The sequence below is a fragment of the Poecilia latipinna genome, unplaced genomic scaffold (assembly GCF_001443285.1).
Source record: "Poecilia latipinna isolate Pla-1442-1.1 unplaced genomic scaffold, P_latipinna-1.0 Scaffold1712, whole genome shotgun sequence".
NCBI lineage: Eukaryota > Metazoa > Chordata > Actinopteri > Cyprinodontiformes > Poeciliidae > Poecilia > Poecilia latipinna.
In genome coordinates, this window is record NW_015114328.1 from 89899 (window position 1) to 103003 (window position 13105).

At 38.3% G+C, this 13105-nt stretch overlaps 1 protein-coding gene across 1 annotated transcript in view; it reads left to right on the forward strand.

The window, feature by feature from the left end:
- phf14 (PHD finger protein 14) overlaps window positions 1-13105 on the forward strand; it is a 104873-nt gene that overhangs the window by 75021 nt on the left and 16747 nt on the right. The window contains exon 16 of the mRNA XM_015060417.1: window positions 6331-6448. Within this exon, the coding sequence (XP_014915903.1) occupies window positions 6331-6448 (118 nt within the window). The remainder of the gene's footprint in view (window positions 1-6330; window positions 6449-13105) is intronic.

Below are 13105 nucleotides of genomic sequence, written 5' to 3' on the forward strand. Positions count from 1 at the left end.
CGAGCCAGTCATTTGATTCAGGTGTGTTGAAGCAGGGATGCATCTGAAACTTGCAGGATGGTGGCTCTCGAGGACTGGACTTGGCCACCCCTGCTGTAGTGTATGTAATTATCTAGTTTTATCTATACTTAGAATCTGCCATTTGAAAAGGTTGCTGAAAATGGCCGCTGATTGCACTGAGACATGCACTGGGGCATAAGAGACTTTTACATTCAAATTGTCCACTCAGCTCCTTCAGACTAGCTAGAAAGAATTAGCAAACACCTGGTGGAACAGAGATGTAGCTCTGCTGAGCTACATCTCAGTGAAACGCTGGTTAAAAAAAAAAAAAAAAAAAAGACTTCCTGAAGGCAGAATTTCAGAAAGAGCAAGAGTTTTTAAAGAGACAGAGGCTCAGTTTCAAGGCGTCAAATTACAAAGTCATATTTGACATCTACAGCAGTTTTATAACAATTGAAGGTCACATAGTTACTTGATTGGCACTACGTGCCTAGAAAACATATAATACTTGCCCCTTTAAAGAGGACTATCAACAGTAAATGTCTGTCCTGTTTGTATGAATTCAGAAATCCTTCAAATTATTGAGGCACTCTTGTATCCTGGCTCAGCGATGTCACAGCTTGAATTGTGCTTTTTATTTCAGGGTAAGAGAAGTGCTCTTGTAGACATAATATTCAATTCATCCAGCTGCTTGGTGTTCTTTTTGTGTCATCAATATCATGGTCGCTGTGATCTCCTTTAACTCAAATGACACATCAGTGAAACTCCTGCAGGAGATCAGTATAAATGGAGGCTCTTTGCGGCGCCTCAGGCGACGGCCTTTTCTCATTATGACACATGAACAGGAATGTGACAGCTGGAAGAGCTGGATCAGATCAAACGGCTCAACGCAAATCTGTTGGCCATCAGCGCCGCTCAGGAAGGACCGGTCCACTGGTGCAACCACAGGGGCAAGGAAGATGTGAAAACTTCAGTCATAGATTAAACAGCAGATGAAAGAGGACAAGAATTGCCAACTGAGAGTGACACATGTAGCAGACAAAAGCAATCTGTCACGTCCCCTCCACGCCCTCACCTCCAATACGATTACATCAATCAATAACCTCTTATGAGTGATTGGATTTTGTCTGCCTCCAAAGTACAGGGTAGGAGGGGGAGCTGCTCAATGTTTCCAATGATTAAAGCACGGCCAAATTGCTTTGATAACATCAAGGACCTTGCTGTGCCAGAGCACGTAAGGGCATTGTTGGGAGCAGATAAAGGCTGGAGGTGGCCGCTGACTCAGATCAACTCTGGAAACACAACGGAGATCTGCCAATGGAGGACTGAACTGATCGGAAACTCTTGAGGGTTTTTTGCATTCTCGACTTATAAACAAACTGTGTTTTACTGTCATTCATTGACAAAATACAGAATACATGCTAGTAAAATATTAAGTAAAACCCATGTCAAAAACACACACACAAAGAAAAAACTTGTAAAATCACTGTGTAATTTGCACTTCAAACAAAGCCTACAAACCTAATTCTAAGGTAACAGTGTGCTTTAAGATTTAACAAGCTGTTCTCTAACTTCTACCAAATGGAACATCCTCCAAGACTCATCAGTTTAAATTCCTTGTTTTATGTCTCTGCTGCAAAGAGCAGATTTTATTCATCACTTTAAATATTCAGCCCAAATGTTTGTCTGCGCTAACGGTGAGTGAGAACTGAGATTGTCACAATCTAATAAAATAAAATAAATAAATAAAGTAAATCCATGGAGGTGAATTTATAGTAATTGACCTTTTCAGACCACTAGTTGGGTGAAATGTTTGCTCTGTTTTGACTTTTCTGTCAAGCTTTTATATTTCAGATCATGAACCAATTTTTAACACTGGATAAAGATCACCTGAGTAAATATTGAAAAAAAAGTTTTCAGATGATTTTATTTGTTAAGAGGAAGAAAACCAACCTGTTTCAGTGGACCACCGTTTTTGGGGGTTTGCAAACATAATCAATTTTAACTCATTGATATGATCAATAATATTAAACAATCAATCCAGTAATTGCCCATCGGTTCTCTGATTAACAATAACTCCATACAAAGGTTAAAACTAAAATTCCTTTTCAAAACAAAGTTTATGTTTAGTTAATGATACCATCAGAACATACTTTAGATCTTCTCATATCTGTCAGATTCTTTGCTAAAGTAATTCGGAAAGCATGTGTCCAGTCACTACAGTCTGGCTAAATAGAAAGAGCACTCCTGTGAATTTGGGAGTTATTCAATGGTCTCCAGCTGTGAAACAGAAGACTTTGGTCTTTCCTTTTTGCCTTAGTTGGAGATTCATGTAAAATCAATTGGCAGTTTGTGAACAACAATAGGAGTGTGCTCATTAGCAGAGCACACGCACTTTTGGTGATTTGTCTTCTATTCACTAGGTGGCTAGAGGGCACTTTAAATTCCCATCGGTTCTCGGCTAGATATGCCTGCTCAGCCCATCACACACATCATCTAACAGTGTGTGTGTGTGTGTGTGTGTGTGTGTGTGTGTGTGTGTGTGTGTGTGTGTGTGTGTGTGTGTGTGAGACAAAGAGCGAGAGAGAAATGCACCTGCCGTGGTGTATGTGTACTAATGTGCAGCAGCTGTTAGGTTATGCCCTTACAACTCATAAGATGCCAATTATCCATGCCAATTAAAATTTTACTCCGGTTTTACTAAATTGGCCATGCTTAGTCTGTAAATACCACACTGTGTTATCCCATCTATTTCACAGGTATCACTAGTCTGCTGCCAGAGGGCAACGCTCCACAGTGCACAGATTACCAGACACTCGTCTGGCCTTAAATAATAAACAGAACATGTCAGGTGTCTTTGTCGTGCTTCCCACACAGCACTGCTTTAATTTTACAATACATCAACTTTTTTGCCATAAGGCTTTTATCTATTTCAAACAATCCCCACATTTATCCCCACATAACATTTTGAAGAATTTGACAGATATATTTGTAAATTCATTTGGACTAAAATTGTACTGCATGTCCAAAAAATGGTTCTCAAGAGAATATTCCCCATGTTTCTATCACTACTGTTTGGTTCAATGCTAATAAGACAGGAACCAAGTAGATGTCCATTGGTCTGTCTGTCCTCAGTCTGTCCTCAGGCTGTCCTCAGCCTGTCCTGTCCTCAGCCTGTCCTCACTCTGTCCTCAGCCTGTCCTATCCTCAGGCTGTCCTCAGTCTGTCCTCAGCTACAAGTAGTGGGGTTGTACTGTGACAACCCTTTAGTCAGAGCCAGTCTGCACATTTTAACCTTGTTTTGTAAACTCTTTAAGGAAGAACTAAAATGTGTTTTTAAGCAAACAAAATATGTTTCTTGTAAAAATAAAAAAAAATATCTAAAATTGCACGACTGAAGATTCTTAGACAGCATGAGTTGCGGCAACATTTAATTTCTATTTGAATTAAATAAAGTATTTTTTGATTGAATGTGTGAAATATGAAGATCAGTAGAATCTGATGCAGTTAGAGCACAACAGTTTCAACAGTGTTGGATGCATTTGGACTGCCAGCAGAGGACTTGTGACAGAAATGAGCCAGCTGGTATTAGGTACAGGGGAAACACCCAGCACATGTTTTCTGTAAATTCTCATGTCAAAGCTGCTGTGTTCCACAATCCCAGCTGCATGTTCTGAAAGCCTACACGGCCTGTGATCACAACAGATTTTTATCACAGCACTATGATGTAAAAGCTTCTGAAAGGTTCTGTTTAGACGAAGCCTTCATAGTTCATGTAGACAAAGAGTCAGCTTGAAGCAAACTACGGCTTTATTTTTTGGCTGAAAAAAAGTTTGAAAAAAAAAAAGTCCATTAAATGCACTGTTTGGTGGGCCAGTGAAATAATTACCAACTGTAAATTACTGAACAATGTCAGTTTATTTAGCACACAATGACCACTTTTAAAAGGCTTGGAGTCTTTAACAAGATTCAGCTGAATCCCAAAGAGAGCAGACATTTTCTTCTTCTCATTTATGATGCTGACCATCTCTCAATAACCTCCATCAGACTAGTGAACACTCACTTTACAATTAGAGCCAATTATGTTCTAATCAATGTAGGAGGTTCACAATCTTCAATGAAAATCTGATAACAGGAACAGCCAGGGAGGTCAACCACAAAGTCCATTCATCTTCATTACAGTAGACAGAAGGGCAGTGTAAGGGATTTAAGGGCAAAAAGAAAAACACTGGACAAAACACAGGGAAAAGGGGGATAATAGAGTCTGGGCAGTTTTTCAGCACCATGTGGAGTTAGAGTGAAGGTAAATGTCTGAAATCATAACTGACCATTTTATCTTTAATAGGCATAAATTATATTTAATCTTTTTCTGATTGTTTTAGGCTCACAGTAGTTTCTGTGTATTCATTCTCATGACAGAAATAAAGAGATATAAAAAAACCAAACAAAAAAACAACAACATAAAAAGCATGAAAGACCCAGGCCTTGGTGCAGAAGATGTGAAACCTGCAGTATATGGAATGTGGTTATTTGTGTTTGGTATAGTTGCACTGTGTAGCACTTTGAGATTTTTGGTAATGAAAAGTGCGGTACAAATTAAGTTTATTATTATTATTATTATTATTATTATTATTATTATATCACAAACTTCCGAAGATCAAAGTGCTCAATAAGTGAGCGTTTACACCAGCATTCCCAGTAACAGATCACCAGCAGAGAACCAGACCTTCTGCTGCTGTCAGTTCTGTGACCCAGAACTTAAAACTTTATTCAGAAACATTGCAGTTGTTCAAATCTCTTTACTGTCACACCAGTCAGTCTCTATGTCTGCAGTCAGGATACTCACAACAGCATGTTGATTGGCCCTAAAAAGTCGCCTCAAGATAAGGCCTCACATATGATAGATGGAAGAAAAGATAAAATACTGACAGAACCGGACTGCAGCTGCAGATAAGCTCTTTCATTCATTTACTTAAACATAAATATCAGAAAGGAGAGTGCTTTCCTACCTGTTCCCTGGATGATGATGTTTTTGTCAGAAATTTTCACTACGTCCATTTCTTCATCTTTAATGAGCATCTGTACATCTGTTTGACATATTCCTGTTAAAAAGGAATCTTCTTTTATCAAGAAACAAAGTCTGTATCCTTTATACATGAATAATCCATCATGTATAATGGATCCAGATGACACATCATCATCAGTATATGGTAATAACTTCTTATTACAGCAAAGACCTTTTTGTTGTCAAAAAGGGCTTTAAAAGTTATTTTATTTGCTAATGTTTTATGTCTTATTTCATATGTATAGGTCTCAGTGTTCTAAAATGTAACAGTATTTTCCCTTTAAATTAAAACAAAACAACATTTTTGTGTTTTAGTAAATATGATTTACCTACTAATTTATTTTTCTGTACAAATTTACAGTTTTTCATCCAAATACTGAATGAGAAAAGAGTTGGAGTTTATTCCCCAAAACTCTACAATCATCAGTTCACAGAAAATCAGTTTTAACAGGTCTGGCGATCCTTTTTAAGCCATCTGAAAGTAGATCCTCCCGTCATCAGAAAACCATTCATACCAGCTGTATTTTACAAGCAGATTTTTTGTCAAAGAAACTGCACTTGCAGTGCTGACTAAGAGAAAAGGACAACTGAAAGGAAGAAGTCCTTCCAAAACCATAAATTTTGGATTCATTATTTTTTCTCTTCATGCCTTTTTCTCCGAAAATAGGTTAGTAAAAGCATAACGCATCTGAATTATTATAATGACTGACTAATGATGGATCAGAGCAAATAAAGGAAGTTCTCAATCAATCAATCAATCAAGTTTATTTGTATAGCACATTTCAGCAGCAAGACAGTTCAAAGTGCTTTACATAATAAAAAGTTACCACCGCAAAGGTCTATCATTCTTAACTTCCCTTTTAGCATTTATAGATATAGATGGGTTAAAGTTTTTGTGCCATATTTGTTTTTGTTTTTTTATGTATAGCAGGTTTTTCATGTTGTGTTGTTGGAGTTGTGTCGCTTCTCATGAGCTTGAAGAAACAGTCCAGCCCTGGGAGATGTAACAAGCATTTCTCTGACACTAACAAGACCTGTATTTATCAGGGCACTTAGAAAAACCACTGAACAGTGCATGGCTGTGTAAAGTCAAGGGAGTACAGTGATTAAAGAGGGGTAGAAATACATTAGCAAAGTCTCATGGGTGACAGCTTGCTGCCTTGTTATCATCCATCACCTCTCCAGAACCGCTGGTTTGATTGAAGGAGGGCAGCAGCATTATTTATGTGACACATAACACGGGCCCTTCCTGTCTTGTGCCTCAGGTGTGATGAGTGCCAGCTCTGTTATCACTTCGGGTGTCTGGATCCCCCGCTAAAGAAATCCCCCAAGCAGACAGGATATGGCTGGATCTGCCAGGAATGTGACACATCATCATCCAAGGTGAGTGGAAGTGGTCTGTGCAGAAATGCTGTGGGTGTGCTAGTTGCCTATTGCATTAAGGAACTTTTAAAAGGTCGAAATAACACAAACAAATATGTGTTTTTAATCTCAGTTTTTGTTTTGTGTGTCAAGTAATCTGCAAGAGTTAAGCCAAGGTTTTTGAATTTGGGTTAAACTGTTCACAAGTAAGGTAATCTTAGTAATACCTTTACATGCATAAAATTGTATATGGACACGTGTTGTCATGGCTGCTATTGTGAGCCATGCTTCAGTCTTTCATATAGATTGTTTGAGTGTACAATATTTTTCTGTCTTCTTGATGTATATTAGGCAGATGTAGTGGGACTGTCTGGCAGAGAACGGACTCCATTTCAACCAAGTTTAACTATGTTTTGCATATTTATGCATATAGGGGATGAGGTATTTGATTTGTTTTCCTTCTTGAAAAGAAGCAGGCATTACCAGAGAACATTGAAGTATAAGCTACTGAAAGTGTAACTACATTATGTCAGTACTTTATGGTAAAAAAAAAAAAGAAGAAAAACAAGATGTTCTGTGTTTGGAAACAAAATTAAATACAGCTTCACTTCTACAATTTACAGATCAAGACACAGTACAAGATTTGTTAAATAATTTTAATTTAACCTCAAATAAAAAAAAAAAAAAATCAGAAACAGTTTCCTCAGTCTTGGAGGGTTGGAAGACTATTTCCAAATGCATTACTTAGTTGTTCAGGGAAAAGGATTGTTCCTAAGTGATAACAGAAGCCGGTATTCTCAGCAGTTTCAGCAACTTTCACTCCCAGGTTTCATAAAACTGAAAAACTCCATCTCAGACTCTACTGACCTCATTAGTATGTTTATGACAGAATCATTCAAAAGATATTGAAAAATGAAAACTGTTCCCTCATGTTCAGTGTCTTTTACTGATGATTCCTCCTGTTATGCAGGAAGAAAGCCTCTTCTCTATAAAACAAATACTTGGTTTGTCTTTGTATGAACCTTCTGAAATAAGGTCCTTTAAACAGAAGACATCCAGTTTGACAATAGTGCTGAGGACAGCATGCATTATGCATTACTATACAAACAGCAGGCATGGTGGTGGAGGTTAATGCTTTGGGCTTCATTGGTTCTTCTTGATGGCACTCTTTGTATCTTTTTGGTGTTTTAAATGACAGCAAACACATTCAATGCAAAAAGTTGTACATGTGAGAAGAGAGATCTGATTGGCTCCCTGAAATAACTTTGATTTCATGCAACTATGAGGGTTGGAGGTAATCCTGCCATGAGAATTCTCTGTCTCCTTTTTGGTTGTTTCTGTTTTAAATCGCATTATATGATAACTAGTTGAAGCCTCTCTGTCGAAATGAAAATAGATTTCTTCTTTTATTTGTCATCAGAAGGCTGCATTCTTCCTCGTTCCGCCTGCTCTTTGTGTGTTTAAAGGCTGATTGATGCTGGAGCAGCTGAAGTAAATTACAAGAAGTATGTTTTAAATGCTGAGTCACAAAAATGAAACATTCAATTATGAGCAAAATTGAAAGGTTATAGCTCTCTGTAAATGTTAAGTGGTCCCTGGATAACAATCCATTAAATTCAAATTTCTTTTCAAGTGGATTTTCCATATGACTTTTAATATTCAGCGGTACAGTTAAAGAAAAATAGATTTTAAGAAAAGCTGTTTAGCAAAACATACAAGTGTTCCTCATTCTGTAGGCAGTTAGAAGATCACCAGGTTCACAAACCACTGAACCTGATTCAGATCCAAAATGCTTTGGAGATAGTGATGCTTTTCTGTTGGCTAGTGGGTTCAGAACAGCTTTCTGCATTGTGGTGCTTCGTTGCCTCATTTGAGCAGAGATTACCGGAACAAGTTGAAAGTTTTCTGAGCTTTTTTCTTATGGTGTGACCAGGGATCTCTCCTTACTCGGAGCAGAAACATAATAAAATGGTTACATGTTCTTGTGTAGATGCTGTCTGATGGTTGATATGGAGATCTGGTAGCCCCAGGTATAAATCTTGCAGTCCTTATAACAGTGAGCTTTCTCACATCATGTTTATAATATTTGAAGGAAAGATGATGTCATGGTTTACATGTCAGAAGTTCCTAGAAACTCTGAACTCAAAAATGTAAAACTGAAATTTAAATATAAAAAGCTTAAGTTTACTTTAATTGTTTGAAATTGTAGGAGGTTAGGGTAAAAACCCAATAAGTATTTCTTACGGGGTTAAATATATGCCCTCAAGTAAAAGGCTGGAGTTTTGTAAATAATGAGATTATGTTTGTGCTATAAATAAATGTATTTTTTAGGCTTTCCTGTATTCTTTCAAGAGGTAACCATCTCTTGAAAGAACAACAAGCCATGTTAAACATGAGCACTAAAACATTCAGTCTGTTCCCTCAGAGACGGCTGCTTCTCCTTCCATGCATGTAGCATGTAGTGAATGCTGTAGCTTCCTATGCTGCCCTCCCACTTATTCACATCAAACAGGAGAAGCTGCAGGACTCTGCCTCACAGCAACAGGACGTTTCATTGGTTAAATAAAAATAAATCTCAACTTTATTTACCCAGTCAGGAATCAGAAAAAAAATCTGTTCAATAACTTTTCAACGCATTACTTTTGATCATCTCTTATTTTGGCAGTGGAAAATAACACATTGTTACGTGTAGAGTGAATTGTTTTCTAAATAAGAAGAATTTTATTTGCTTTAAATTCATCTAGCATATTAAGAAGGCACAGGTAAGTAAAAATGGATGAAAAAAGCCAACACGTGTTCGCCACCACTTACATGGCAGGGTCTGCATTTTGAGAGGCAGTTAAGAATGTGACATTTTTCAGAAAGCATGATTCACGGACCTTTTAAGGCGCGAGGTGCTCAGAGTGTCTCAGTAATAGCAAGTGTGGGGAGATAATTGACTCCACTAAGGGCATCTAAAAAGCACTCTGAGATGAGAGCTGTATTTAAGGAAAGTTTTATTATCCGCCTCTAAATGCCAAGCCATGCACCGTTTTTGCCTGTGGTGGAGGAATGTTTCTTAAATGCCAGCTTTAAGTGCAGAATATTACCTGATCTGTGCGTTTGAGATTCATCTGGCCGAGATAGTGGGGCGGTCAGCTTATGGCTGACTGTCTTCTACACAGACTAGTGCAGGAAGTGATTTACCAGATCTCCCTGCTGCCACTGGCGTTATCTAAGAAGAAGAAGTGCAACATCTGAGGGAAGAAATAAACAGAAGATAAATTAGTTTTTCCTTAACTTTGTCACAAAAACCACAGATTCCCAAGTAGTTCCAAACATTACATTTTCATTTTTGCCCAGTGTCACCCAAATGCTGATGCAAAGGTCACTTTGTTCCACATGAGCTATTCAATTTTGAGCTGCCATAGAGCACAAAATATAAGACCTCCTTCAGATTTAAATAGAAACATCTAAAAAAAACAGTCATTATATGTGAATGTTATTTTTAGTCCACAGTATTAAGAAAAATATGGTTTTTAACACACTGATTAAAATCAGTCATTTCCATTTTATTTCTTCCCACCCCACAATAAAAGTGACACTTTGAAAGAGCCAGTTTGTTTTCAAATATATGTTAAAGAATTCAGTCTAAATTCAGCCAGACAGAGGGAGATTCACACCAAAATGAATACAATTCAGTAAAATTAATTTTCAATACAGTAATATGGATAGAGCATATCATAAAATGGCACAAAGGAAAAAGTAATCTATTAAAGAAGACCACCAAATGTTGCTGGATGATTGTAAATTGAGCATTGTAATGTAATGAAATCCAACCTGAAGAGAGTTCAAGGAAAACGGGTCAAACATCCGACTACAGGACGAACGGGAAAGCTGAGTCTGTCCTCATATTGATGGTTAATGTGATTTGCTAGTTCTGCAGAATGTCCAGTTAAAATAAAATAATCAAATTTAGTAGAGTTCCACTTGCTTTTGAGTTTTTGAGCCCTCCTCCTCTGAATGATTGTGTTCACATATAAATATTATAATAATATGCATAATATTGTTTTATTTCTAAGGTAGCACTCTTGTGTCAGATAATCTAAATAAACGTTGGGGAATAATTCAAACATTTTAGGATTTACAAAATCACTGTTAGCCTTCATAGCTGGAGCTGAACCCCTGAACTACACAAACAATGCCTCACCTCAGCTGGCATTTTGCTGGTTGACATAAATACAGTACATTAATATTCTATTCACAAAATATAAACAATAATATGTTACATTTTTTTGTGACGAGTTATCCCCCGAGCCCTCAAATCAATAGCTGATCCATCAGCAGTGCTGAGCCCCCTTTTACTGTTTGGTTTAGCCAAGTAGGACGGAGGACTGCTCCAAGATGGCCGCCGTATTTCCTGCGCCGAAGCAGCCAATGCGGCGTCTACTCTTCATTATGTCTATGGTTCTCTCCACAATTTCTGTAGTTTAGCGAACTACAGAAAGTTTCCTCTGACTTGTTGAAACTGAAGCTCCAACAAACTATGAACTCAGGAAAAGCAAAGTGTTGTTTTTTTTCTTGCCTGTGGAACAGTGGCTTCTGAAGTATATTTTTAGGAAATTATCTTCGAAAAAAGTTGTTGTTTTTTTTTAAGTTAACTTTAAAATATTAGATGTAAAATATTTGCCCTTTTAGATTGTGTGGTTATATTGCCTTATATTACCTTGGTTACTTTTGAACACATCTGATAGTTTGTTTAGTTCTGTAGGATGGTCTTCTTATTTTCTTTTAAAGGTCAGAATAAATGAGATTTGGTTGATGTTTCAGAAGAAAATAGCATTTTAATGATGATTTGTCTTTGTGATTTGCTTGCATTGTTGAGGTATCTGCAGGCAGGTGTAATTACAGAGGAGCTGCTGGTTGCTTGTGTCACTGCAACTGTGAAGCTGAATGTTGCCACCACACACCCGTGTTTCAGCCCGTGTTTCAGCTGTACAAAAGGGGAAATAAAAGGCTTTATTGGACACTCTGGAGTTCATTACAAATGCTGTGTTTCTCTCAGCCTGCTCCGTTTAGATAAACCTCACTCTGACCAGGGCCATATCCCTCCCGCTCCAGGGCCTTGCTAAATTGATTTCAGCAATAAAGTGACAGTCTTGCCGTAATATACAGATGGCCTTTAATTCAGGCTTGTTGCCGTGCCAAGGGGCTCTTGTTTAAGGCTTTATTTATACCCTTGCAGCAGTGCCTGGCATGCTGGGCTTCATGGTGAATCAGGAGAGGAGATTCTGATAAAAGGTTTGAAATGCCAAAAGCTCTTAAAGTTGTTCAGACAGTGTTTAAAGTGCTCAACTGTGAACTTGTGTGGGATGCACCACTCAAGCTGCTCTCAGCCTTGTTGTTATCAAAAGGTTTGCAACTGTTGAAATGAACGTCCATAAAAGTTTCATTTGCTTGACTGCCACCACAGCCACAGGCCAACTCCTACTCCGCTAACGATATAAACTTGAAGTTGGATTCAGACCTCAGATTATTCGGCTCTGTTTATGTAACGCTTTTTCCCGGTTAACGCTGCTGACTTTGACTACAGTGTTGATGAGCTCAGTGCGCTGTAGCGGAGGTATTCTGGCTCTGTTTTTCTTTAAAGAATTTTGCATTCACAAGCTGTGCCATCAATCAGTGGCTTCCTGCCTGACCTGTGAAAGACTGTAATTAAATTAGCCTAATTACCGTAATGAAGTGTCACAGTCTGCTGCTTTTACTATATGGAGTAAATTGAAAGAAAAATAGGCATCATTACTCATCAGCTGCTGTGGTCTTCAGAGGGGGGGGGACGAAAAAAAAATCTGTCAGCTCCTCATCCTGTAAGTATCTGTCTTAGAGGAGAAATCTAACCTTTAACCTATTTTTATTTTCCATATGAGGCGTTTTTCATTAGCAGTTTGATTGGATTAATCTGTATCATTGGTGCATTTATGAAATGAAGATAAATCGCCTGATTTGAATTTGTTGTCCTCTATTTTTTCCACGTGTTCAAGTTTAATCCTAATGTCTTGGTTGGGGAAGAGTGCATTGAAAAAGTCCAGCAGTTAAAGCTCTGCTGAAGTGTACAAGGCAATTACAGTTTGATAACTGCATTATTGATGCTTGTCTTGCAGACATAGCTAAAGCGTAGCCACAGTTTAATGTGATTTAAAGGCGAGCAGGGCCAACTGGACCAGCCCAGAGGGAGCACAGTTGTGGCCTTGCGGGACGCCAGAGGCGAAGAGAAAAATCAATGCCTGGGAGTCACCTCCATCACTTTAACTAGGCGCTACAGACGTGCATGCCCCTCTCAGGGCCTAATTTGTGAAATAAACTGAAGTGTGTGATTGCTGTTGGGATCCCCAGTGGCTTGAGTGGCCCATTTCTCTGAACCCAGTTCTGTTCTAATAACCCTTTTAGCAGAGAACGTACATAAGGCCACTTGTCAGACTCCCCAGTATTATCTGACCATAAAGCGTTGAGCAGACTCTGAGAAACGGCTGCGCTGCCTTCGTTAGGGTAACAGTTCTACAAGTCCCCGGCTCCTGCTGTGCAGGTTGAAAGCATGTTTCAGTCCAATGGCATTCTGCAGTCAGGAACAACTCCTTCTCTCTATAAATATGCATAATGATCTTCTCTTTAGCATTTTTTTGTGAACCCACCAAAGCTGAA